This window comes from Notolepis coatsorum (genome assembly GCF_963971535.1).
Source record: "Notolepis coatsorum genome assembly, chromosome: 5".
NCBI lineage: Eukaryota > Metazoa > Chordata > Actinopteri > Aulopiformes > Paralepididae > Notolepis > Notolepis coatsorum.
The window spans coordinates 174,398,396-174,426,277 of NC_140169.1; the positions used below are offsets into that span (position 1 = coordinate 174,398,396).

The 27,882-nt window shown below is 40.8% G+C and overlaps 1 protein-coding gene across 1 annotated transcript; it reads left to right on the top strand.

The window, feature by feature from the left end:
* Positions 1 to 1,018: 1,018 nt before the first annotated feature.
* Positions 1,019 to 26,242, top strand: mmadhcb (metabolism of cobalamin associated Db). The gene is made up of 8 exons (XM_084313972.1): positions 1,019 to 1,218; positions 1,532 to 1,584; positions 5,988 to 6,135; positions 9,895 to 10,112; positions 12,749 to 12,854; positions 18,899 to 19,029; positions 24,115 to 24,201; positions 24,548 to 26,242. The coding sequence occupies exons 2-8, from the start codon at positions 1,576 to 1,578 to the stop codon at positions 24,746 to 24,748; spliced, it is 900 nt and encodes a 299-aa protein (XP_084170098.1). The 5' UTR covers positions 1,019 to 1,218; positions 1,532 to 1,575; the 3' UTR covers positions 24,749 to 26,242.
* Positions 26,243 to 27,882: the final 1,640 nt, after the last annotated feature.

The following is a 27,882-nucleotide window of genomic DNA, read 5'->3' on the forward strand; positions in this document are numbered from 1 at the left end:
GGCCTTTCTCGATGGCTAGGCTGTGCTCGCTGAGTCTGTACCTAGTCAAGGATCTTCAGTCACAGTGCTCAGGTATTCTGCCACTGTGTACTCTCTGTTTAGGGCCAAATAGCATTTCAATTTCTTTCCAATGTGTCTCTCTCTCTGTACACTGTATATTGACTGTAGAACGGGAGCTCTCTCTCGCTCTCTCTCTTGCTATATGTTGACTGTATCATGCCCAGCCTCGGGCAGCGCTATTATTTACGAATATGTTGACTGTATGAAAAAAAAAATCGAACCCTAACTAACCTTACTGTCATGCACTTGTCCTAATATACTAACCTACACTGCAGCACTCAACACTTTGATGAACATTGTTACTCAGCTGATAGAGTTGTACCCTTCCTGCTGTCTTGTTGTACAAAACTTGTAAGTCGCTTTGGATAAAAGCGTCAGCTAAATGACTAAATGTAAAACGACAACATTTATTTTGACCCCATATTTATATCAGGTGACCCCTCTCCTCTGTGGGTCCCGACTTTATCAACCTTTTTATTTAGCTGTTTATTTATCTGAAAGTTGGTTGGTTCTCAATAGAAAGAAAAACAATTCATCATTATGAATTGAAAATGGGGGACCCTGATGTAAACAAGACGAAAGTTTTTCTCTGGTCTGCATCCCCTTAACAATTGTGTGTATTGAGCTGTACTGTACTGTACCCATTCTGCAATCTGTTAATTAAAGTTTTCAATCAATTCATTAAATCAATCAATCAATCAATCAATCAATCAATCAATCAATCAATCAATCAATCAATCAATCAATCAATCAATCAATCAATCAATCAATGGGCAAGTAAAAAGCAGATTTAGTTCAGCAGAAGGTGTCCCTATCCAATAGTGGAGGTATACCGACATCTAGTGGCTAATACAAGTAACACATGACCTAATTTTCTAACTGCCTTACGGAAGAAGGTATTTTGTCCTTTCAAAGCTGCCGTCCACATTGGCGCATGCGCAACAAGCTACAAGGTGAAGCAAGCTAGCTCTGTGCTAAGCTAGCTAGGTCAATTCAACGTCGAGAGAAAGTAATATTGTTTTCGTAAACGTTTATTATTGTTATTATATAAGCAACGTGTTATCCTTTCCTCCGAGTGAACTGTTTAAAATATAGCTCGGCTATCTGCAAACGGTTGCCGTTTATGTTAGCCTAACGTACTTTGGAAGTAACTGGCAGGTAAGTTTTCATAATAGATAACTAACTACTAGAGTATTAGCTAACAGCTAACATTGGTTTGACCAGCAGTTCTACTAGTTGGCTAACGAGCAGGCAGTTCATTTCATGACGAGCTCTTTATCTAATAGCAATAGTCACTTAGTCAGTAACATTATTTATTCTGGACTTACATCATCACCCAGTGATATAGGAGCCCAGTGGCTCACATCATGTTGTAGTAGTTGTATTATAATAATATAATAAAGTAAAGTATTCACGTCGTGAATTATGTCTAGAAACGACTCACTGGTTGCATCATCTGCTTCTTTTACAGAAACACCAGCGGATCACAACAGAACAGGGAGGCCCAGCAGCAGAATGGCCGGTGTAAGTACAGTAACTGTTGTGCATTATTATTAATCTGTTGTTGTAGCCGTGTGTGTATGTGTGGAAAAGTACAAGCAAAATTGTACATAGGAATATTGACAACCATACTTGGTCATTTACTGTACAACTGGGTTAGGACATTTGTAGGGGCCAGTTTCTAATTGCAGTCTCCCGTAGGTGTTCTTTGAGAGTGTTTTTGAAAGTGGGTAGTGATTCACATTCCTTTACAGCTTTGGGTAGGGCGTTCCACATTGATGTGGCATAATTGCGAAACGTGATTAGTCCCTTGTTTGAGCCGAATCTGGGTTTAACATGATTTGTGGAGGTCCCTCTGGTGTTGTGATCGTGGTATTCACTGACCTTTGGGAAGTATTTTGACATGTACATGGGTACCTTGGTCGTGTAGTGTATCTTGTAGACCAGGCCCATTGCAACTGCAAGTTGCTGTACTCTGTCGTCTACTAAGCCATCCTAGGTTGTCAAAGTGGGCAGGGTGAGGTGGGTTCTAGGAGTCAGGCTGACCCTCGAATTTTTATTTTTTTTGGAACAAACTTTGTTCAACTTTGTCAGTGCTGTAAAGTTTAAACCTTTTTAAAAATCTTAGACAAACAAAACACTTTGCTTTCATGAAATATTGTAAGCATAGCTGCTGTCAACATTGGGATTTGAAAAAACTGGATATTTCGCCCCACCCCGCCCCCTTCCCCCCGGCCCGCCCCCTCCCAATGTAGTCTTCTCCCCCTCGTATGTATATTATATAATATATTGTCTGCACTGCGCAGCCGTGGAATCGCGAGGCCATAGATTTAGAATAGATAGAAAGGGGACATTGTGGTGTATCATAATTAATTTGTTGAATACAATAGCATTTTTATAATGTTGACACAAATTAAAGAATATTTACACTAAGTTCTCTTTTACCTCTTATTTAATTCATTCATTAATTTAATTGTAGGCACTGTTTATATTGTACAAAGTCCTGTGTGTTGTATATTGTGTCATGTTACTTTTGTGTTTATTGTCTCTTTCTAACATAGTCCTGTGTGTTGTATATTGTGTCATGTTACTTTTGTGTTTATTGTCTCTTTCTATATACACCGTGGGAAGGGGGGCACGTAATTGAATTTTTCAGTATGTCTTGCACAAATTGGAAAATGACAAAGTTGACTTTGACTTTTAACATGTGTCTATAGTGTCAGACACGAATTGTAATGTTAAAAACGGATACTGCTGTAATATAAAGTGAAATTCTACCATGCCTCAATGTATCAACTTTAAACATACACTAAATGTTAATGTTAGAAATGTTAATTTCCATTATTTCCACCATGTGCAACATCCAATGGCTGGTATCGTTATATACCGGACGCTCTGAGCTAACCAGAGCTAACACAGATCAGGATCGTAATGCATATATAATGACTTCCTTTCTGGGGTTGTCAAAATAAAAGTGCAACGTTTATAGCAGCGGAAAACATTTATTTTGTACATTATCTAACGTTAACACGAACCTAACCTAAAGTTAGTTTAGGTTCGTGTTAACGTTAGGTAATGTACAAAATAAACGTTTTCCGCTGCTATAAACGTTGCACTTTTATTTTGACAACCCCAGAAAGGAAGTCATTATATATGCTTTACGATCCTGATCTGTGTTAGCTCCGGTTAGCTCAGAGCATCCGGTATATAACAATACCAGCCATTTGATTACTGTTTTCTAAATTGGGGAGGCTTTTAATCGTCAAGGTAAGAGGATTTCAAGTCATGGTATCCATAAACTTCAATCGGTTCGGATCTTTTGAATGAATAAGAATGTAAACAAACACAGCGTCACGTTGAAATCACTGGCTGCGCTCAGAGAGGAGTGGTTGGGCCAAAAAAATTTTCAGAGTATATTTGCTTATAAAACGTAATTGTCTAATTCAATTATTTTTTATTTCTCCACGTGGTGAATACACAGGTCACAACATGTTTACATGAACGTTTTGGAGTTGTATTTGGAGTGTATTCTGCAATCTGTTAATAAACCTTTCAATCAATCAATCAAACTATACACTGTAAGGCTCCGGATCTGCCTCACTTCCAGTTATGAAGCTAAGCTATGCTAACGGAGCGACTGTTCCCTAAGCTAAATGCACGCACAGAGACAAAAAAGTTATGTATCTTCTTGTCTAACTCCAGGAAAGATGTTAAATAAGCTAATTTCCCAAAATGTTGGAGTTTTCCAAACAGCATTGCTTGTTGTAATTAACAAAGAGAGGCAGAGTTGATTTAGCACCAACAAATATATATATATATCATATATATATATATATATTTTTTTTTTATAATCGAATTTTATTTTCATATTCGAATCCCATGCCCATCGAACGAAGCTTCGAAGTATTTAAGACAGCCAGCTGGTGTACCCACAACTTCTACTGTGCTCAATCGCATATTAGTATGCGGTTGGGTGTAAACACCAAAGCCCAGAAAACAAATGCTCGGTTTGATTGATTGAAAACTTTATTAACAGATTGCAGAATGGGTACAATTAGGGCTGGGCGATATGGAAAAAAATCATATCGCGATAACGATATGATAATTTTATTTTATTTCTCGATATCGATAATTATCGAATTGTTATAAGTATACATTTTTTTTTTTTTTTTTTTTTTTTTTTTTTAAACAACAGATGTATGTTTATTTTGCAGCAATTCTTTGTCATTGCCGCCATCTTTAGTGTTACATCCCCTCACACTCCAGTTCTCAGGCTGCAGCTGGTTTAAAAGCTAAAGTAAACCGGCTTCTCTGCTGGCTGTGGCTCCAGAGGAGTTGAACAGTTCTGGCTCTGCTAGTTTATTTTCGATCTTTTGGCGCTTTTTTGGTGGACAAACCACCGCACATGTGCACTGTGACTCGTGACTGGAGTCTAGTTCTGCTAGCACACATAGCCTACTGTGTACAGACGGTTTCAAAATGTATTTTAAATTAGAAAGCAAACAAAATAAATGGACAAGAGAAAAAGAAATCTGAATTTGGTCAGTATTGTCATTTGGACAAGCAAAGCCATTACTTTAAGTTGCAGGCAAGAAAGACAAGTCTGTCCACTGTCTCTGGTTTTAAAACTGCCCTGTTGCAGGTAAAAAAAATTAAAAAAAAAAAAAAAACGTTTCGATTTTTTTTTCTTTTCGATATTCGATATCGATTATTAAAATATATCGCGATATTTATCGTTATCGTTATATCGCCCAGCCCTAGGTACAATACAGTACGGCTCAATACACACAATTGTTAACACTTTGATTACCGGACATTAACATGGTAAAACGTGGTTGAATGCCAGCACCCACTTCAATGATAGCGTTGTGAATGAATAATCTCTGTCTTAAATTATGTGCCAATCAGCTGCGGCTCCCTGGCCCAAAAAAAATATAATTTATATATATATATATATATATTTTTTATATCGATGTCATACAGTGACACTGAAATGAAAAAATATTTCATCAACTAAGATATTTAGTCAACAAAAGGCTTACCTGTATGCCTGATTATGTGGTGCGAAATTTGCGAAAAAATTTACTTTTTATTTTATAGATTTTCCATAAATAAGGGAAGGACTCTAATAGAGCTGCATAGTTCAGGGTTTTATTTCAAAGTAGGTCTACAGATGCCAGTGTTTTTTCTCCTTTTTATGTGTTTTATTTCAAAGTAGGTCTACCCATGGTAGTCTTTTTTCAAAGTGGACTACTTTTTATTTTATAAATGTTCCACAAATAAGGGAAGGACTCAAATATACCTGAATAGTTCAGGGTTTTATTTCAAAGTATGTCTACAGATGCCAGTGTTTTGTCTCCTCTTCTGTGTTTTATTTAAAAATAGTTCTACACAGCCAGTATTTTTTCTCCTCTTCATAAGAGTTTGAGGTTTTCCTTTGTTATATGTAAAAACAGCAATAAAAAGTCAAACATTTTCTTTTTGTTGCTTTATAATCCCATTAATGCAACAAACTGTGTGCTATAAGTATAAAGTATAATAAATCGCAAATTACTTTGGGTATGCAATTGTCAGGCGTTTTATGCTAAATGTGGGGTATGTTTGGCGATATATAAAACATTATACATATGTTTTATATATACATTATAGGGTAAATAGGTTGTGCGGCTCCCTGAGCATTTTATTTTGTGGGACGGGGGAAAAGTGTCTCTTTTGATAGTAAAGGTTGCTGACCCCTGTACTGTACTATACCATGATGTAATCCAATTTAAACATATGGTAATAGACATGTGACCAAAAAGTATGGAAATACCATTATGCTTTTCTTTTTGCAAGGGCTGAGTGTGAAATAGAGGTGTACATGATGTGTTTGTTATGCCAAGCGGGGAGGAGTGCGGAATGTAAAGTTGGTCCTGTTTGTAAACTAGGTGCTCTGTAGAAGAGCGACTCGGCTGGTGACCTACCTGCCTGGACTTCATGTTCTGGTTGGACGAGTCGCTGGAGCCAGAACCTTCTCCGCTGCCGGGTCGTCGGGCTCGGATGAGCCCCATGTAGCCTTCAACCCCCCTGACTTGGGTGAGCTCCTCTTCACTCCAGTACACACACCATGCGGGCACTGGCTCCCCACTCATGTGCTTATTTTATTGCACTCCTTTTTTTTTGTATTATCTTTTTCCCCCTTCTTTTTCCGTTTTTTCTCCCATCCCAATGTTAGTCGTTATGCCAATTCCCACTCCCCTTCCTGGTCGTTGCGCACTCTACCCCCTACCGTCGGTCCGGGAGGGCGGAGACTATCGCATGCTTCCTCCGACACATGTGTAGCCAGCCCACCGCTTCTTTTTCACCTGCAGCGTGGACTCTCACTGGGAGAGTAACGTGTGGAAGGATCACACTACCTTTCCTAGATCCTTCCCTCGCTGTGCAGGCGCCCGATCGAACTGTAGGAGTCGCTGTTTACAACGACCAGGACCCACCCTTGCCGGCTTTCCCACCCGCTAACACTGCCAATTGTGTTAGTATGGACGGTTGGCCAAGCCGGAGGCACCACAGCCGGATTCGATTCCACTGGCTCTGTGGTGGTAGACGGATGCCTAGTCCGCTGCACTTTGACCCTGTAGGTACTAGGGGTGTAACGGTACACAAAAAACCATGGTTCGGTACGTACCTCAAGTTCAAGTTCAAGTTCTTTAATAGTTGTCATACAGAAGTACAGAATACTTTCATACAAAATGCTTCTTACTGTTACGCTCCAGAGACTGTGCTAGACAAGATAGTATCAAATAACATAATAACATAATATAGCATGAATTTAGAAGAAGAAAATGAGGTCACAGTGTTCGGTATAGACATATGTACAATGTTCTGAGTTACCATATAATATACAATACACAATACTATGCAGTGTACTAATGTACAGTACTATCTAGTGCAAAGCAGAAATGGGATGAGGTACAATTTTAGGTACCATTTACAGTAAGGTGTACGAGTTGTAGTGCAATCCTTCATCCATAAATATAAAGTGTGGGGAGTGGGTGCTACAGTGTGTTTGTTTAAAGTGGGTGTGTGCTATAAAGTGTGTGGAGTGGGTGCTACAGTGTGTTTGTTTAAAGTGAGTGTGTGCGTGTGGATGTGTGTGCTATGTGTGTTTGGTGGTTGTTGTTGTGTAGTGTTCATTCATTGTTCGTTTAGCAGCCTGATGGCCTGGGGATAGAAGCTACTTCTGAGTCTTTCTGTGCTCGCCTTGAGACTCCTGTATCGCTTGCCTGACGGCAGCAGTTCAAAGAGGCAGTTGTTCGGGTGGCTCGAGTCCTTAATAATTCTCTTAGCCTTCCCCTTGCAACGCTTGTAGTAAATGTTCTGGAGGGTGGGGAGCCCCCCTCCAATTGTGCGTTCGGCTGAACGTGTCACTCTTTGTAGTCTGCTTTGGTCTTTTGCAGTGCTATTCCCAAACCAGGAGGTGATGTTGCCGGTCAAGATGCTCTCTATTGTACATGAGTAGAAGTTCTTAAGGATCTTCTGGCTGACTTGGAACTTCCTTAGGCGCCTGAGGAAGTAGAGGCGTTGTCGTACCTCGGTTTTGAAGTCACGGTTCGGTATCATATGGGTTTTCTGTACAGTGGGGAAACGTTTGACTTTCTATATGTTCCACTCAGGGGTGATATAGTGTGCAGTAACTGTTAAGTGGGCGTGAGGCTAACCAGCATTAGCCGGCTAGCTACCTAGCATGTAACAAGCTACCATAACGCGCATTCAACATAGTGGACTATACTGAGCGGCTTTGCTTAAATGCAGCCGAGTGACATTTTATTATTACCGGGTTTCCCCCCATATCACCACTCGCCCATATGCCGTTCACAACGGTGATGTTGTCATACTTGGCATTCAGAATACACCTGCTGAACCCCTAGCGTTGACATGAGATTCGATTCCAATGTATTGTCATCATACAGCACAAGTACAGTACAACCAGAATACGTTTGGCATCCAACCAGAGTGCAAATGTAACAAGTCAAGTTCAAGTTGTAACCAGCCCAACCCAGTCCAACCTAGACCAGCCCAACCCAGTCCAGCCCAGCATCTTTCACTGCCCAGTTCAGCCCAACCCAGTCCAGAATAGTTCCCTCTTTCATGTTAATATGTGATATCCTAATATTTTGAACAGTAGAGTGTGATTAATACATGTTGTATGCTAATATTGTGGAGAGTAGAGACACTTGTTTTATGCCAATAAATATTTTAAAAAGTAGAGACACGGTGTGATTATTACTATGATTAAAAATCTATTTAGACGAAGACATACAAAGAAGTAATTATCACAATTAGCGATTTATTTTTGGCTGGTAAAAAAGATCAGTTTGGCTGGTAAAAAAAAATCATCTACTCGCCAGTTGGCTGGTAAGCCAAAAAGTTAGTTTCCTTCCCTGGGCCGCACATCATTGGATTGGATTGAGTGGCCATGTGCATCAGAAAAAAAGTCCGGTCCAGGGTTTTCCCATCTCTGGCAAGCAGTGTTGTGTTACCAGATTGACTGAGGACCCTCAGAGCAGCGTCGATTATGTGTTTTGGACTATAACGTTGGATCAATAAACGCGATCAATATTTGGAATGGAGATCAGGAATTGGATTAATCTTTTTACAGATCATCTGATGTGCGGTAAGGACTCTATTTTTACCAGTATTGGGTTAATCAGATGTTCTTTTCATAGCGATCACAACGTGTCTGTGTGTGTGTGCGTGTATGACGTTAGCGCTGACCAGGATAATAAACTTCAGCCCGCTTCTCTAGCGTGCATAAGTACACATATACTATCGATAATCTAGCGTTTATTTGAAAACTATTCATAAATCAGCCGAAAGATGACAACGTGTTTTGTGTATTCCACTAAAGGGCTATTATCGCGGAATTTCGCTGAAATTACTAGGACTCTCCGAAACTATACTCGTATTAAAAACGGTATAAAACGGAAATGTACCAATGAAAAAACAATCCGTTTCGTACATGTTGACTGCAAGCAAGTCATTGATAAGCGAGGGGTGTTTTAGACCCATAGCCATAATTTAAGATATAGTTTAAGCGTTCACAAATATCCCTGACCTGCCATTGACTAAAGCGCTGGCACTCAAGGGGTTATCTGGTCAAAGGGGCGTGGATGTGTTAAAAGGTTTCAGGCTTCTTTTAAAACCTGTGGATTATCTCTTTAAGCTCTTAACGTTCCGACGGCACGGTGCAGTGCATTTGCCCTTGTCTGACAGCGTCCCGCTGTTTTAGTGTCTCTGAAACCAATACATAGGTTGAAAGCTAAGATGGCTGCCATCTGATAGACATCCTACTAGGCCTATTACGTGCTTCAAATTTTGGCTTATTATAAGACCAAACGGCCAACAAGCGTCTGTTTAGAAAAAGTTACCCCCTCCGGTTTTGCCTCCCGGTGACCGGACCAATCACCTGATGGTGAAAATTATTGACAGTTTTTGTAGCCAATGAAATTCTGGAGACGACGACGTGAGGGATATTTCCCACGATATATGTTTTTTTTCTGGCGAAAGGTCCAGACTCGTTCGACATCTCCTGCGCGTGCCAATGGCCATTTTGGATAAACATAGATACCTATACATACCTATTAGAAAAACATGTGTAAAACACTAATTCTCTGTGGTATTGTTATCAACTTTGGATCTGTACTAGATAAGACTTTTTCAGCCTATGGCCCTATTGTGTTTTGCAGCTAATGCCTCATCTGTTTGCAAAATAATGTTTTCAAGCTTCTTAAAACCTGTGGACAATCTCTTTAAAGGGTCTCAGGCACGTCAGTATAACTTGATTCCTTGCTCCAGGACCCAGGACGGTGTGGCCCGATGAGACCATGGGACCGTTCGGGCCGCAGGACCAGCGCTTCCAGCTCCCCGGTAACGCAGGTTTCGACTGCCACCTGGAGGGAACGGCAGAACAGAAGAAGAGCTCGGTACGCCGGACGGTCCCCGACTTGCTGACGGCCCCTTCCAGCAGCGAGAGGCACGAGTTCATCCTGGCCCAGTTCATCGGAGAGTTCCATGTAAGTGAAAATTATCAATTATGGGGAGGATATGGCAAGCCCTTTTTAGATTAAGTTGAAAACGCACTGTAATGTTGGGCCTAACTCGCGTGTCTTGTTTCAATGACCTTGAGCAGGTCAGGGCTAGATTAACAAACATGACCATGGTCGTTTCTCTCTCGACCAAGGCAAGTAAGGAGGTCCTATACAGACATATGGTCGCTACATTTTCTGAATTGCAGCCATTAGCATTATGTTAAGTGTTATTTCCAAACAAGCCTTTAACTTTACTTCATAGGCTTATTATGGGTGCACAATATCCACTCATGTTCCTTGTCAATGGATTAGCTCCAGATGTAGTCTCTTGAGGACTCTACAGGCTAGACAGAGAATTGGTTCTCTAGCTTTGGGAGACAGCTGTTCATGGTTGACCTGTTTCAGATTTTAGCATTTATTTATTTATATTTTATTTTACAGTGGATTTCCACCTCAGTATTTACCTTGTTGATAGACATAGAATAATAATAATAAATGTATTTTATATAGCGCCTTACATTAGGAATCTCAAAGCGCTTTACATACATGGCATTATAGCATACAGACAAACACAGTACAGGCACAAACACAGTATATGGACTTTCACAATAACGACATAGTGGGGATAATACAGAGAGGGAGACAACTTAGAGACAAGACAGAGAACATTTTAAAATAAATAATAATACTAAAATATAGGTGTGTACAGATGTGAAAATGTTAAAATAGAAATACTATTCTTCAAAACATCATACAAAACAACAATAGGAAGTGACTAGGAATGGGTGTGATTTAGGCCTGCCGCGATAAGCAATAAATCGATTAATTGCTGCGATAATTAAAATGAATGCAATGATTTTGACGGGCGCGATTAATTGCTATTTGCGCGTTTGTTTTAATGAGGCGGAACCAGTGCCCCTTGTCAGTCACTGTCCGTGTTGGGAGGCGGGCCGCTGACGTTACTAGAGTACAGCACGGGAGTTCCGTGGGGCAACGCCACAGCTTAACTACATTTCTCAATAGTGTTGCTCCTTTTAACCAAGTAGCATTATTTGTAGTGTAACGTTAGCTATTTTTAGACCCAAGTAGTTACTCGCTACTGCCCGGAGAAACTGGACTGCTAAATAAAGATGAAAGATAGAGCTTTGATTCTCATTCCATGCCAACAACATTAGCTAAAGCTAACAAACGAAATACAACGTATAGCATAGCTACAAGTACAACACAGAATAACGTTAATACAATTACATGCATCATTGTTTACAATGAACGGGTGGGGCTAGTCAAAGGACTGGACACGGGGACAAGTTAAACATGAATTAATTTATTATAACACTCCGGTAGTTTCGAGTCGTGCTGCAGTGCTTACGCACCACAGCTATTCTATTATATACTGCTTTGACGCTTCCTCCTCATCGTTGATTGCCTGTAGTAGCTGCATCTAACGTTAGTAGCTAACGTTAAAACTAACCTAAAGTTAGTTGTTCACCAACAATCTCAACATTTGTTATTAGCTCAAAAACAACCGGACGAGACAAGTTGTCGGCTCATATGTTCTGCTTAGGATAATCACATAATACTTCCGGTCCGGTCGGTGGGCTTCAAAATAAAAGTCTAAAACCGGAAAAGACGGAGCGGTGGGCTTCAAAATAAAAGTTTTGGGAAATAAATTTCTAAAAAAAAATTCTCTAACTGGTCGCAATAATATCGCTTATCGCGATATTTTCGGGGGCAATTAATCGCCCAGCAAAATGTGTTATCGTGGCAGGCCTGTGATTAATCGATTACGTGCTGCCTCAATTGAACTTGAGTGGTTTTTGAGGGTGTGTGTCTAATCTGCCCGTCGCTTATCAAAGACTCATTTTCCAGTCAACATTGTCAAGGCAGATTGTTTTTTTATCGCTTCATTTCCGTTTGATAGCATTTTGAAAATCACTCGTTTTCGCGGAAAAAACAACCCATTCTATGATAATCGTCTTTTACTGGAATATTCCAGAACGTTGTCGTGTGTGTGTGTGTGTGTGTGTGTGTGTGTGTGTGTGTGTGTGTGTGTGTGTGTGTGTGTGTGTGTGTGTGTGTGTGTGTGTGTGTGTGTGTGTGTGTGTGTGTGTGTGTGTGTGTGTGTGTGTGTGTGTGTGTGTGTGTGTGTGTGTGTGTGTGTGTGTGTGTGTGTGTGTGTGTGTTTGGAAACTACTCAAAAAATACAACAGACCATGAGCCACAATAAAAAGAAGCCCAGTCAAATTCGAATTATTCTCCAAAGAGAAAACAAATAATAATTTAGTTTGCCTAACTAAAACCACTTTGAAAAAGCAGCTCAACTACTGTAGCTCCAATCACAGTCCGAGTCTGGAATGGTCCATACTTATAGAGAGGTACATCTGAACTAACACTGAGTAAACTGGGTGGGTGTGTTCGATTCCTGTGAGCAAAACAGACAAAACCCCACTTAGGCAGCCTGAGGGTGTTTCATAGAGAGAACGGGGAGCAATTGTTGAGGAGGAGTAAAGGAAACTGCTACATGTCTAGGGAAACTGCTTTTTAAACAAGTGTCTGTGGTTTAGTCTGTATCTTTTGACCTTTGTGAGTAGTAATGTTCTTTGGTTGCGTTTGTCCTCTAGGGCAAAGCAAATGTGTCGCCACAGGAAGTTAGCAGAGTGGAACAGTACTTTGACTCCTCCAACGTGGAGTGTGCCATACAGTCCTGCCCGGAGCTTCTAAAGAACGGTATTATTATGTTTGGTTGTTGTTGTTTGTGAAATGTGTCCTATCAGAATGTGGCGAGGCATACATTTGAAGGAGAACACATGAAGGATTCTCTCTTTAACACTTTGAGCGCCACGCCTGGTTTTCCGTTTTACCGGCTGAATGCCACCATCGGCGCCAATGTTAACGTTAATATCGCCTAATCTATGTTTTAAATTATGGCTATGTGTCTAATCTGCCCATCGCATTATCAAATACTATTTTCCAGTCAGTGCTGTGAAGGCAGATTGTTTTTTTATCGCGTCGTTTCCGTTTCAGAGCAGTTAGAAAAGCCCCCGTTTTGATATAAAAAACAGCTCATTCTGGAGCATTCTATGAAAATCGTCTTTTAGTGGAATAATCCACAACGTTGATATTCGTCTGCCTTTTTATGAATCGTTTTCAAATAAACGCTAGATGATCAATATTATATGTGCACGCAAGCACATTACGGCCGCGCACTGATAATCGCTCCGTTGATTTCCTCACGGACTTTTACAGTGAAACCGAAAGAGGACATTTCACAAAACAACTTATAACTTCATCAAACTTACTCTGATTATCCTACCACTGATAACATAGAGTCCTTACCTGACATCAGATGATATCCAACTGGTATATTCCAATTCCTGATCACCATTCGAAAAAATCGATACGTGTATGGATCCAACGCGATACTGTAGATCTCCATGATCAACGGGGATCTGAGGTTCCAGAATGAACTGTGGTAACCCCGGCTGGATCAGTGAACTGGAAAATGTGGAGTACCGGATTTTTTTCCCCATTCATTTTCATTGAGTCCATTCCAAAATCACTTATGTCATCTGGGAGACGACAGGGGGCGCTTTTTTCCACAGTGATCGCTGGCGCCCCTCGGCTATACTCGGGTAGGCTCGGGTGATGCAATAATTTTTCAGATCGCTAAAAAAAAATCAGAGAAATCTCGTGAGTGGCTAGCAACCACCTATAAAAAAAAACAGAGAAATCTTGTGAGTGGCACGGAAAGTGTTAAAACGGTGCTTGTCAAATAACTTGTGGTGCTGCATTTCTAATTCCTATGATGTCACCGTTACAAATAGTAGCCCCACTGATCTTGGGCTTTGCTCCAATTCGGCGGTTCTTGGCCTCTCTTTGATGTGAATTCCCTTTTTAGTACCCTCATTATTTACAGTGTACTTATTATTTACAATATACTTATTATTTACAGTGTACTTATTATTTACAATATACTTATTATTTACAGTATACTTATTATTTGCAGTATACATCATTGCAGTAAGGAGGGGGAATGCCATGCAGAGAGAAAGGAGCTCATTGTGGCTAATCGAACATACTGTAGTGCCAGCCGTAGTTAGCTAGTTATCACGTATATCTCATGGATCACGTCCATCTACTCTCCCTCCATCTGCACCACCGGACTCATCCAATTCCTCCATTTTCAAAAGTTTTATGACGACACTAGCCCATCCTGGTCAATGAGATGTTGAGAAAACTCTTCTCTGTCACCTCTTAGGGGGCTTTCTCACTCACCCATTCGGTTCCGTACCTTTCCGTTCTGGTCCGTTCCGAGATCTGATGCGAACTCCCCCCCCCCTCTCCCCCCTCTAGTTTGTGTACACACTCAGTCTTGGTGCGCTCTGGGTTTTGTTTACGGTTTGCGTTTTGAGCTTGTAAGCTTGCCGTAGGCGATGATGTCACGCTCGGAAATGTAAACAGGAAGAGTTTAACACACGGTGGAGACTGGATGCTGATATAAAATAAACAAATAACCAATAAATATGAAGTTATATTTGAACCTCTGTTGTCAAGCCTTGTCAATATAACCCACCCCCTTTTCTCACGAATGGATGGTGTTGTAGAGTTCGCTTTTGAGCGTTTCCCAGGGCTAATGCTAAGCTAACGGCTAACGCTAGTTAGCTTAGCCTAGTACTAGTCTAGTATAGCCACTGTAGCACTTATTTTTCAGCAAAGAACGTGCAATAAACAAAACGGATACATTCACTGTGTTCTGCCTCTCATTTGTTGATGAAACAAAACTAACATCAACACAATTGAACACCAAAAGCGGAGTTTAGTCTAATCTGCGCTGATTTTGTTAGCTTACATGCTAACGTGAATGGAATATGCCAGTATAATAGTATAGCGTTGTGGCAAACGCTAAGCTAATGGCTAACGCTAGTTAGCTTAGCCTGTTGAATGAATGAATGAAAACTTTATTTAACAGATTGCAGAATGGGTACAATACAGTACGGCTCAATACATACAATTGTTAAGGGGATGCAGACCTGAGAAAGACGTTTGTCTTGTTTCCATCAGGGTCCCCCATTTTCAATTCATATAGACATTTATGACATACACAACATACATGACATTTATGGCATAGGGACATATAGGTATTTAGTACTGATACATTTGTGACATAAACGGTATTCAAATATACAGTACTGTTACCCCTAGATCCTGACAGAGTATATATGATGGGGAGGGGACTGTACATTAGGAGGGGGTGGGTGGGTGGGAGAGAAATATACATACGGCGGGGAGGGAATATATACATGCGGTGGGGAGGAGACTGTCTATTAGGAGGTTGTGGGGGTTTTGGGCATTTACGGTGGCCAGTTTCGAATTGCAGCCTCCCGTAGGTGCTCTTTAAGAGCGGTTTTGAATGTGGGTAGTGATTCACATTCCTTTACAGCTTTGGGTAGGGCGTTCCACATTGTTGTGGCATAATTGCGAAACGTGTTTAGTCCCTTGTTTGAGCCGAATCTGGGTTTTACATGATTTGTTGAGCTTCCTCTGATGTAGTGGTTGTAGTATTCACTGACCTTTGGGAAGTATTTTGACATGTACATGGGTACCCCGGTCGTATAGTGTATCTTGTAGACCAGGCCCATTGCAAGTTGCTGTACTCTGTCGTCTACTCTAAGCCATCCTAGGTTGTCAAAGTGGGCAGGGGTGAGGTGGGTTCTGGGGTTCAGGTCAAGTAGTAGTCTGACCAGTTTGTTTTGTGATGTTTGTAATTTTGTTTTAAGTGCCTTTGAGGTGCTTTGGTACCATGAGTTGCACGCATAGTCATAGTACCCTTGAATGAGTGCTCCTGCCAGAGTCTTCAGGGTATTCTTGTTTACCAGAGAGGAGATCCGGTACAAGAATCTAGTTCGTTGGTTGACTTTTTTTATTACATTGGATGCCATTTTGTCACAGGAAAGATTTGCCTCTAGGATGGAACCCAGGTAGGTAATTTCGTCTTTCCTTGTGACAATATTGTCACCCACTGTAACTGAGAAGCCGTCGGTCTTGCTGAGTTTGTTATTTGAACCGAAGAGAATGGACTCTGTTTTGCCCATGTGTAATGATAGTTTGTTATCAGCGAGCCATATGCAGATTTTGCCTAGTTCCGTGCTGAGGGTTTTTTCAACCTGCAACTTGTTCTTGTCAGAGACCAGCAGGGCTGAGTCGTCCGCAAACAGGAACAAGTTGCAGTCACAGGCTGACGACATGTCATTTGCATAAATTAGGAAGAGCAGCTAACATTATCCCATCGCTCGTGGCAATTATATTGCATGTCATTGATCTACTGGTCGACCACGGCCGACTGGTTGGGCACCACTGGTCTAATAGAAATAAATGCATTCGAACAAGAAACCAATGTATAGACATAGCATGGCAAACAAAATTTCCAGGCCTAATGCGAGCTAGGGAAGTGCTGTGCGTTGTAACGTGGCTTCATTTTTTCATCCACTGAGCTGTGAGGCTCCACATGCTTGTTTTTGGTTGAGGTCTGAACTCTCAAAATGCCCATAAATATCGTTTTTGTGGGTATTGTCCAGTTGTTGCTGTGTGGTTTTATCTGCCCAAAATTCAAGCAAGCATGAAAAGCATTACAGTAACGACGTTGTGTGTGTCACGCCCCCCGCTCCCACTGGCCCGCACCCGAGACCACCTATTTCAAGCGTCCCAGGTTCAGCGGGGGGTAGTACGAATCAGCGCCGCTTCTCAACCAAAAGGGGTGTGTCCGTCTGAGTGAGAATACTCCCCCCCCCCCCCCCCCCCCCCCGTCTCCGGGGGCGCTGATTCGACCCTGAATGTTGAGTGAGAAAGGCCCCTTAGTGACATCGCATACATGTTAAGTATCTCTTCACTGTCACCTCTTAGTGACCTAGAATAAATTGTATTATTAAGTATCCCTTCTCTGTCACCTCTTAGTGACCTAACATGCATTTTATTAAGTATCCCTTCTCTGTCACCTCTTAGTGACCTAACATGCATTTTATTAAGTATCCCTTCTCTGTCACCTCTTAGTGACCTAGAATACATTTTATTATTAACACTTTGCCGCCCAAGCACGAGTTAACTCGTGTTTTGATTCCACCCGTTGAGGACCACAGCCACGAGTTAACTCGTGGCAAGTTGTTATTGTTTTATTCCATATTAATAAACGGATCAAGGTCCCCGATCGGCTCTGCAGATTTACCCGCCAGATTTAAATCGGCGACATGCAATACCGGCCAGATCCTCTTAGGGGAGCCATCGCTCCACTGCAGTATCATTGAGGCCGAATGGGGAAAAAAAGAATTTTTACTGTCTCGGGCGTTTCATATGAGCCTCGATCCCAGCCGAACATATTCCATCTTTGATCACGTTACCGAACGCAGATTTCAGCCTGGAATAATGGGATTTATGATCAGCCAATGGACATATCAATCTACCAGATTCCGATGACTAATGACGAAATGCTGCCGGAGATCACATGGGCTGACGGTAGGATACTATTCACCCAAATTACAGCCGGATTGGACATTGTTGTAACACGCAAGCGATCGATCAGTGAAAATGGCTACTTGAACGCACACTGTATTGCTAATCAATACTACTAATCGGCGTCCCCCGCCGCCCCCATTTCACCCATAGATGCTCTGTAATAGTCTGGATGCTACGCAGTTTGTTTTATTTCATTCGTATATATACAACAGAAATGGCGTTTGATATAACGTGACTAGCCTTTAGCCTCATATCTAGCTTCCCAGAAAAAAGACGAGACAAAAACTTCGATAAAGCTTATATTCACGACGCTATAAAATGACAACCAACCGATGGATTTTAATTTTCTTTAAGCCATTATGAAGGCACGGTTTATGCACTCAAGTGACAATGAGAATGGACAGATAGCAATACTATAAAGTATATATATAGCTGTTAGAAAGTACATCGGTTTGTTGACAAAGCGTTGTCCTCCAGCCACATATTACACTGCAAGCCGTGGTCGTCAATGTGTTAAGTATCCCTTCTCTGTCACCTCTTAGTGACATAACATGCATTTTATTAAGTATCCCTTCTCTGTCACCTCTTAGTGACCTAACATGCATTTTATTAAAGGGGAACTATTTTACTATTTCTTTCACTATTTGGGCACTTTTACACAATTCCTGTGAGTCTATGGAACACCTCTGTAATATATATATTTTTTTTATTCATTGTTTTGTATTTCTAATCAAGTCCTCAAAAACAGCATTTTTCTACCTCAAGATCTCGAGCTGTTTTGAGCCTGGGCTCCTAAACCACTGCGCGCGTCGTCGTCTATCTCAACATTAACATGCAGCAGTGACTATATGACATCACATATAGGCACATTTTCAAACGACTCAGTTCAGTGAGGGTGAATATTGTGAGAGGAGAATTGGAAGAATGCGCCAATATGAGAATTTTGAGACATAGATCATATTAATATAAGTTCACATAGCTAGGAAACAATGCTAAACACTCAAAAAGGCCATTTATAAGATAGTTCCCCTGTATCAGTATATTCCTTGTCTGTAACTAATATTCAGCCTCTTCGTGTTTGTTGAATTCCGTCAAGTGGAACCACATCTCTGCCTTTTATTTTATTTATTGAAATTCAGCACATGTCCACCAGAGGGGGCACAAACGCAACAAAGCAAATATAATGTCACCCTGATGATTAGAACTTTGAATGGATTTCTGACTATTATTCTGTTGTGTAATGTTTTATTTTATTTTATCAACAGATTTCCAGTCAATGTTTCCCGAGGCACCGTCCAGGGGTATGATGGTTGTCACGGTAACCCAGAAGACCAAGAATGACATGACGACGTGGTGCGAGGAGGTGGACAAAGAGAGGGAGCAGATGCTGGACAAAGTGAGTTGGTGTTTTGAGTTTGGTAGCAAGTTTAAAATGTTATTTAAAAAAAAAAATAATAATAATAATAATAATGTGCTTTAATATAGATATTGGATGTGGTAACACTGTTAATGAAATTGCAACTGAGCCAGACTGAACTGGGAATTTAGGCCAACATGTGACAGGCTGTTGTACATTGAGTTGGATTAAAGAGGCACTAAATGAAACGGCCTATGCACTACTGGAGGAATGCATTTTTCCTAACATTCCGATGTGGGCAAAATGAGGTTGGTAAGGGATCTATATAACGTCCTTTATTGGGGGCGACAGTGGCTCAGGAGGTAGAGCGGTCGCCCCGGTTGACCCCCCAACTGATCCCGATGAGCAGGTTGGCACCTTGCATGGTTGCCTCCACCATCGCTGAGTGAATGCCTGAGTGAATGTGAGGAACAAATTGTAAAGCTTTGGATAAAAAGTGCTATATAAATGCAGTCTATTATAAATATATCTGTAAATCTTGGGTATAACGCACACAGCCCTACGTTGAATTTCAGCTTCGTATGCCTGGACATATTGGTCTGCATTGGTGAACATTCACCAACTAATCGGTGATGTTGTATTAATGTAAAACTCTTGTATTGTGTCATATACTGTCGGTCACACGGATGCAAGAAATAAGTTTACAGATTTCATAGAAACCAATTATTTATTTATGCCACATTGCAACAGCCTAAAGCAGACAACTATGGGAGGATGCACATGGAGCCGCGCGCTCCTCCTGGGCAGGTGCACTAAACGAGGAAGAGAAGGTGGGGGGGGGGGCTTTCATTAGCTCTCGCCTGCCCTCCGGGCTGGTGGAGTGGCCTCCGAAAGGGGGGTAAGATTTTACGTTGGCCTTTGATGGAGCCTCCTGATGGAGTGGCCTCTGGAAAAGGAAAGGCGGCTTTGGCCTGTGATGGCCTCCAGTGGGGCGCAGTGGGGGAGCGGAAATATATACAGAAAGAAGTGTATATATATATATATAGTCAAGTCCATAAATATTTGGACATCAACACAATTTTCATTATGTTAGGCTCTGTACACCAATACAATGGATTTTAAATGAAACAATCTAGACGTGCTTTAAGTGCAGACTTTCAGCTTTGATTTGAGGGTATTTATTCACATCCAAATCAGGTGAACGGTGTAGGAATTACAACAATTTCTATGTGTGCCCCTCCCCCCATTTAACTCATTCACGGCCAACCACGCATATATACGTGTTTGCTCGCCAACCGTTCAGCGCCATAAACGTGTATATATATATATGTTTTTGGATCGTTCTTTCTTTCATTCGATTTTGTTATTCATTTCAGGCACACGGACCTCAGGGTTACCATAGGAAATCATTCTGAGATTCCCAAAGTGCAATACCGGCCGCATCCTGCTAGGTGACAGTATCGTCCACCCTTTGAAACCTTTTTTCACACCGGGTGTTACGTTTAATTCCCTCCGGGTGCTAAATTTAGACGGAGCCAAGTAAATCGCTTCACTCCACTTCGAAATGCATCTAGCACACTCGATCCATAAGTTGTGCCAAATTATGTCCGGGACCAGATGGACATCAATACTGGAAATCGTGATCAGACAATTGGAATATTCTTTTTGGAATATTCTTTTTGGAATAACCCCGATCAAAGGTCAGGACTATCTGACGTCAATTTCACCTTGATCCTACAATGATTTCATATAGATCCAGCTGATCAGCGTGTGTGGTCTTCAAAACGAATGCTGTTACTGGCTATCAAAGCATCAAAAAATTACCCCCTCCCCCCTTTCATGCATTCACGATGAAACATAATACCTATTTTATACATTTAATTTGGAAATAGTAGCCTGTGTCTAGGCAAGAAATGCCAATGCTTATAGCAGAATTCATGTAGCGCCCTATAACTCAGCTTTTCAGGAATTAGCCCGGATCACACCTAAACTATACAATATTCACCACGGGATAATGTGCGAACGTATACATGAGAAAACTTGTGTTTATTGATGTGGCTGCTGACAAAAGCAGAAGGATGAATTCGGAAGTGTTTCGGCTAATATTATCTGCTCATATTCAGCCAAATGCTTCAGAACTCGTTGGACAGCGCTTCACAGTACAGATGGACAATGACCCAAGGCATACTGCGAAAGCAACCAAAGAGTTTTTAAAGAAGTGGAATGTTATGCAATGGCCAAGTCAATCACCTGACCTGAATCCAGTTGAGCATGCATTTTACTTGCTGAAGACAAAACTGAAGGGAAAATTCCTCAAGAACGAGCAGGAACTGAAGACTGTTGCGGTAGAGGCCTGGCAGAGCATCACCAGGGACGAAACCCAGTGTCTGGTGATGTCTATGGACTTCGGGTCTGGAATGTCATTGACTGCAAAGGATTTGCAACCAAGTGACAATTTGATTTATGATTGTTAGTTTGTCCAATTACTTTTGGTCCCTTAAAAGGGGGGGGGGGGTTCTAATTCCTACACCGGTCACCTGATTTGGATGTAAATACCCTCAAATTAAAGCTGAAGTCTGCACTTAAATCACATCTTGATTGTTTCATTTCAGGTCCATTGTGGTGGTGTACAGAGACAAAATTGTGTCAATGTCTAAATATTTATGGACCTGACTGTATGCTAAAGGTGGGATTGGACAGGGACCCCATTCCAGAGGGAAGTGGGGGGGGAAACGGGTATCCCGAACCAAAAGGGAATTACGGGTCGGGGGGGGTTCTTCCCTGACCCCTCTGAGGGCGATTGAGCTATTCTCCAGGAATGTGGGCCTTACTAGGAAGTGTGGGGGGGGGGGGGGTGCTTTCCGTGAATGGTTTAAGCCAGATCTAGGAATGACAAGGAGAGAGTAGTTAGGCAGTTATATGCGTCAATGGAGATTACATACCAGCGTTAATAATGTGAATACACTTACCTTCTAGGGAGAGTAGTCGTGACGAGTATCGAAATTAACTTGTCAGTTAGAAAAGATAGAAGAGGATAGAAAAGGCACTTACCATCTGCTTTTACTCCTGTAAGAAATGATTGACAGAAGAGAGGGAGGTATTTTAAAGTGAAAGTGCCTGAGATGGGATTGAATGTCCAGCTGTATGGTGGATAGAGTGGTTTGGTTCGGTACTACTGACGCATAGCCCAGTGTAGGAGAGGTTCTGCAGAACCGAGGGAGATGGAGAGAGGCAGGACCCAGGGGTAGTAGTAAGAACGATTGTGTGCGTCATTGGTGAGAGCCTCCTCCCGAGATTTGTATAAAATACTTCCCAAGTAGTATATTTTGAGAAGCGTTCCTATGCTATATCCTAAAACTATACATTTTTCAGAATCATGTCTATCACCGTTTTTCACGTCATCTTTCCCATTTTGAAATTGTACAAACCATTCCACTTGGAATGAGCTTTTTCTTTTGACTTGGGCTCAGGAGGTAGAGCAGTTGTCTGGATTCCCGGGCAGCTTGTCCACGTGTCCTTGAGCAAGACACTTAACCCCTAATTGCTCCTGATGAGCAGGTTGGCACCTTGCATGGTTGCCTCCGCTGTCGGTGTGTGAGTGAATGGGTAAAATGTGAGGAACAAATTGCTATATAAATGCAGCCATTTACCATTTACTAAAACTATATTTTGTCAAAAGTTTATTACAGCAACAGCCATCACTGATATATAGTGTATGGTCAGTAACCTGGGTCTCCCAGTCCCTCCACAGTAAAAAGAAAATAAATGTTCTGGTATCCCGTTACCACTTTATCTAATCGGGAGAGAGAACTCCACACTGCAAAAATAAAAACTGGTTTTAAGCAAATGTGTCCTTGAAATAATAATAATAATAATAATAATATAATAATAATAATAATAATAATAATAATAATAATAATAATAATAATAATAATAATAATAATAATAATAATAATAATAATCTACTAGTGCAGTAAGCAAATCTAATTGATCCTGATTGTGTGGGAAGGTATATAAGAAAATGTATTTTCTCGGGCGGCTCGGTGGCGTAGCGGAGATTGTGCTCGTCACCAATGCAAGAGACTCCGGTATCGAATCCCAGTCTCAGCATTGCCTTCGGCTTGGGCCGGCTGTCGTACTGGCTCATTTGGCAGAGTCAGCGGGTGGAAGTCGGTGGGTGGGCATTGGACGTTGTGGACAGCGACCCCTACAAGTCGGTTGGGATACGCCTGCACAGCAGAGACAGGAAATGGCGGGGGTAGTGTGAGCCTCCCATGCGTTACACCTCGCCATTGAGAGTCCGATGTGACAGGCTGCCTCCTCGTGTGCCGGAGGGAACACGTGATGCAAGGTTTCTATCCTCTCTACAACCGACCAGTGGGGGGCATAGTCGAGCAACGTTCAAGACAGGGGAGGGGAGAATTGGATACACGAAATTGGGATGGGAGAAAAATGAAAATAAGGAGAAAAAGTGGATATAAAAAAAAAATATTTTCTGTTTACTGCAGAGCCGAGGGACGGGGAGACCCATGTTATTGACCATACACTCTATCAGTGATTGCTGTTTCAATGTAGAGCTATTTAACAAATTAGTGATTTTTTTTAATCCGTTTTTATTCCACAATCTTTTCCCCCCTTGATCCAGTTAAACATTATGAATGTAGGAAACAGCCCATGGCCTTATTAATTGGAACATTTGGAATATAACATATTTTTTCTGTCTTTTTTTTTTGTTTTGTTTGAAAGACTAGTGCGTGTAAGAATTGGGCGCGTCTGATCATGTACCGTTATTCACCGTCTGGTTAACTTGCCCTTGGCTGGCTGGGATCTGCTCTAATTGCGCGGTAGAACCCCTTGGCTGCACTCATTTCCATCACTCACTCACTCAACCCTCATCTAGCAGCACGAGGCATGTTACTCTAAAACGGCCAGCTATCCTCGTCTTAAAATTGCACAGAGGTACACTTTAATTAATTTTGTGTCCATGATCGATAGCAGTAAAAAAAAGTTATTATGTCTCACAAATGCATAATTGTTTTCAACGTATTATTAGGGTAAACGATAAACAAAATGTGTGAATCACTTAATGCAAGACTAATTGGTTCTATGGTTTTGTTGACACAGTTCATTGCTGGTGCCAAAGAGATCTGCTTTGCTCTCCAGACGGAAGGCTTCTGGGCTGACTTTATCGACCCATCCTCAGGCTTAGCGGTAAGACAAGGTTTTTGAGTCTGTTTTTAAGAGTTTGTCTCTTTTAAAGGAGCACTTTGCCATTAGTTTACACAATTACAATTGGTTTACAAAACATTTACTGTAGGCTACATGTAATTATTTAAATTGCAAACCGTAAACGAATGAGGAAAAAAACAAAAAACCTAAAATATACTACTTTAATTATTATGTGTGTGTAAACACAATTGCAATTGTAAATGACAACAGTAACTCTTCAGGTGGCTTTCTAGCATCTAGAGTGTTCCAGGAACCCAACTTCCAGCTGACGACGGTTTGTTCATGAAAATATTTGTATTGACCCCATGTTTCCTCCTGTGCTGTCCAGTTCTTTGGGTCATACACCAACAACCCGCTGTTCGAGACGGACGAGAGGTACCACCAGCTGGGCTTCCAAATCGAGGACCTGGGCTGCTGCAAAGTGATCCGCCACACTCTGTGGGGGGCGCACGTGTTCGTAGGGACGGTCTTTACCAACGCACCACCCAGCAGCCTCATCATGAAGAAGCTGCAGGGAGACCAAACATGAACACTTGGGAGACTTTGGTTGCACTTAAGACCCGTGGAATAACCCTTAGGCCTAACAAAATAAATTGTTTGGTTCCTGTTGGTTGTCAGTTAAGGCCATGGGTAGGTAGGGAATTATTATTTTTAATTTTTTTCACAGCGACTATGAATAGGGATTTTTTTTATTTAATAAAAATGTTCACGACAACATGGATGCATGTACTCTGCCAGCATGTTTAATATCCATAATACTAAAGGTTAAAATACAAAGGACACTGTACTACAAAAGTATAATGTACTACAAAGGTGGTAGTATTAAAAATGCCACCCCTAAATACTACTCACTAAATATCCTGACGTCAGAGAGCTGTGCAATTGTGAAATACTTGCTTTTTATATATTCTCATTATTGACATGGACTGCACTTTTTTACTAAGATTTAACTAAACTAACTAACTAAACTAAAAAAAAAAATTAACTCATAAAATAAATTTGGGTTGCACCTGAATCGGCAGGGTCGGTCGGCAACCGGAACCAAACAATTAATTTGGCATGGCCTTATGACTATCTTTACAGAGTTGTGGTGGTGTTGTTGATGTATGTATTGGAAACCACGTACCAACATTCAATCGTAATATTTACTGTGCAATGTTGGGGGAGAGATATCCGTGTTGGAGGGGAGAATATGTGACTGCCCGAATTTGTGTTCCATCTCGAGATTGAATTTGGAAATCTACCGTTGGTTGTGTATTTATTTACAGCGTTGCTGTGTGTTATCCCCCAGGGAAGTGCTTTTCCTGCTTTCGCAGTGTATCAGTTGAGGTACCTTTTTATTAGAATGTGAATATTGTTTAATCAATGTGAATAAATAGAATCCATTTTAATTATAATTTTGAACCACAACTTCATGTTGCTGACAACTTGGACGAACAGCTAAATATTTAATGTCGTAATGAAGTGTTGCGTATCAAGAGTCCTTTCTTAGTACACTACAAACCCATGTTGCCTTCACAGAATCTACCAAGACGGAGTCAAGTCTGGTTTCAATTATATGAATATTGTACTTGTCTGACCATAATCGCCACTTATGTCTAAAGGACAGATTGGTGCTTGTGTCAAACTAGGGTATACAGTATGCTTTGGAAAAATTACATCTGAGATTCACATGAAATGCAATAAATGAGATGATTGATAAATATTCTGTTATTTATTTATAAATTTTTCAGTAGCTTGCATTTCTATTTTGAGGTATAAACTACTGCAACTACAAACTATTTTATGTCTATAAAAGGGAACAAGAACCTTTGAGATGATGTGTTTTGTTCTGACGATCTGAGCTGATGGGCCCATTCTTCAGACCATTGTTATGATCAAGTTGGTAAATGGTCTAAAAGGTTCAACATTTTTGTTGACCGTTGACAGAAAGTTGCATGCACTTTGCTGTGAAGAACCCAGATCTGGTTATTTGATGGTGTTTCACATCTGACTGCTCGTGTGCACTTTCCAATAAACTAAATTGAGTGGTATATTGTGCAGTGTATGTGATAGTATTATACTTTTTGGTATTACATTTCATTATATGGATTTTTCTTTTTTAACATTAGTTTGAAGTACTTTTTCTAAGTAATTTTAGTTAACTAAACTATATTTATCTTGCGCATAGCTTTGTTGTAGTTCAACTTCTTCCAGTGTGGTAGCTTGTAAAATTAAATAAATAAAATGCTTTCGGAGTAGCTTCCCCAACATCGCAAGTCACATCCTTGAGTTTTCATATCGGTTGGGACCGTTAACTTACAGACACGCGTATGAGCTTGATTAGCTAAAAAGGGGGCATGTTCAGTTTAGGGTTTTTGTGCTACAAGACTGCCATGTCCCAGAGGTACCATTAGCATTCATTAGCCAACACTGCTCTGGCTGGTGCAGCGCAGATGGGATCTAATCTGTCTCCTCTTTAGATGGACGCCTGAATTACTAGCTGCATAATGTAGTGAGGTTGCCTTGTCAGACCATCCTAAATTAATTGTTACCATTCATTGTGTAATGGGGCCCTCTAAAAATAATGTGCTCTGTGTCACTGTGAGACAGTTTTGTGAGGGTGAAACACACAAAGCCTTATATATTATTATTCTAACCCAGCTATATACAAAAATAATACCCATATGCCTCAGCTATTAGCAGTATACGGTAGGTTGCTCTGTTTAAAAGGAAAGAGTAATATTCACCAAATTGGTCATTTTGAAGTGAGGATGCATTAACCTTTGAAATCTTGCCTTCAAAATAAAAGTTGAAATTGATACAAATGTGTTAAACGTAAGATACTTTAGGCAACCTCTACAATACAATTTTTACCTTAAGTTAAAAAATATTGACAGGAAACGGACACATGGACAGTGTCCATTATATTCTATATATAATTATTACAGTGAGGTGGACAAAATGATGGATCAATTATTATGCTGAGCCTTCAGGCAACATGTTTAACGGTAGGCCTGATAAATGTAATCACATTTAGCCATTTAGTTTTATCCAAAGCGATGTACAATTGTGTACAACAAGGCCAGTAAGGGATGCACTCCCGGCGGTCAGTTCATCTAACTGACCAGTGCTTCACTTAAGGGTGTAAAGGTACACATATCCGAACCAAACCGCTTCAGTGTGTACCTTACCTTACTGAACGGCTGTGTAGTGTACCGAACGAATACAACGGTATGTTAATTAACCACTAACGACCACCCACCGGGGGCTGTTTTTTTCACAATCTAATATAATTATTATTATTATTTACAAAAAAATTTACAAGGCGATTATTGATTTGATTAGATTTTAAATCTTTATTTCGAACATGCAATGAATACAAACAAAGAATAACAAAAGCAAAACACAGCTCAATCTACATGTTCGAAAAGGAGTAGGAAGAAGTATACACTTATTTAATCCTACCCCTTTTCCACTACTCAAATGAGTGTACTATTTTAAAACATAAAAAAGAAAAAAAAATATATATATAGGCCTATGCAAAACAAAAAAAACAAAAAACTATATATGTAAAACATGAAAGAAATAAAATAAAAAATGTAAACACCCGTGAATATCAAGTCCCTTCCTCATCCCTGTACCTCGTGAACATAATTTCCTTATACATCAGTTTGAATTGTC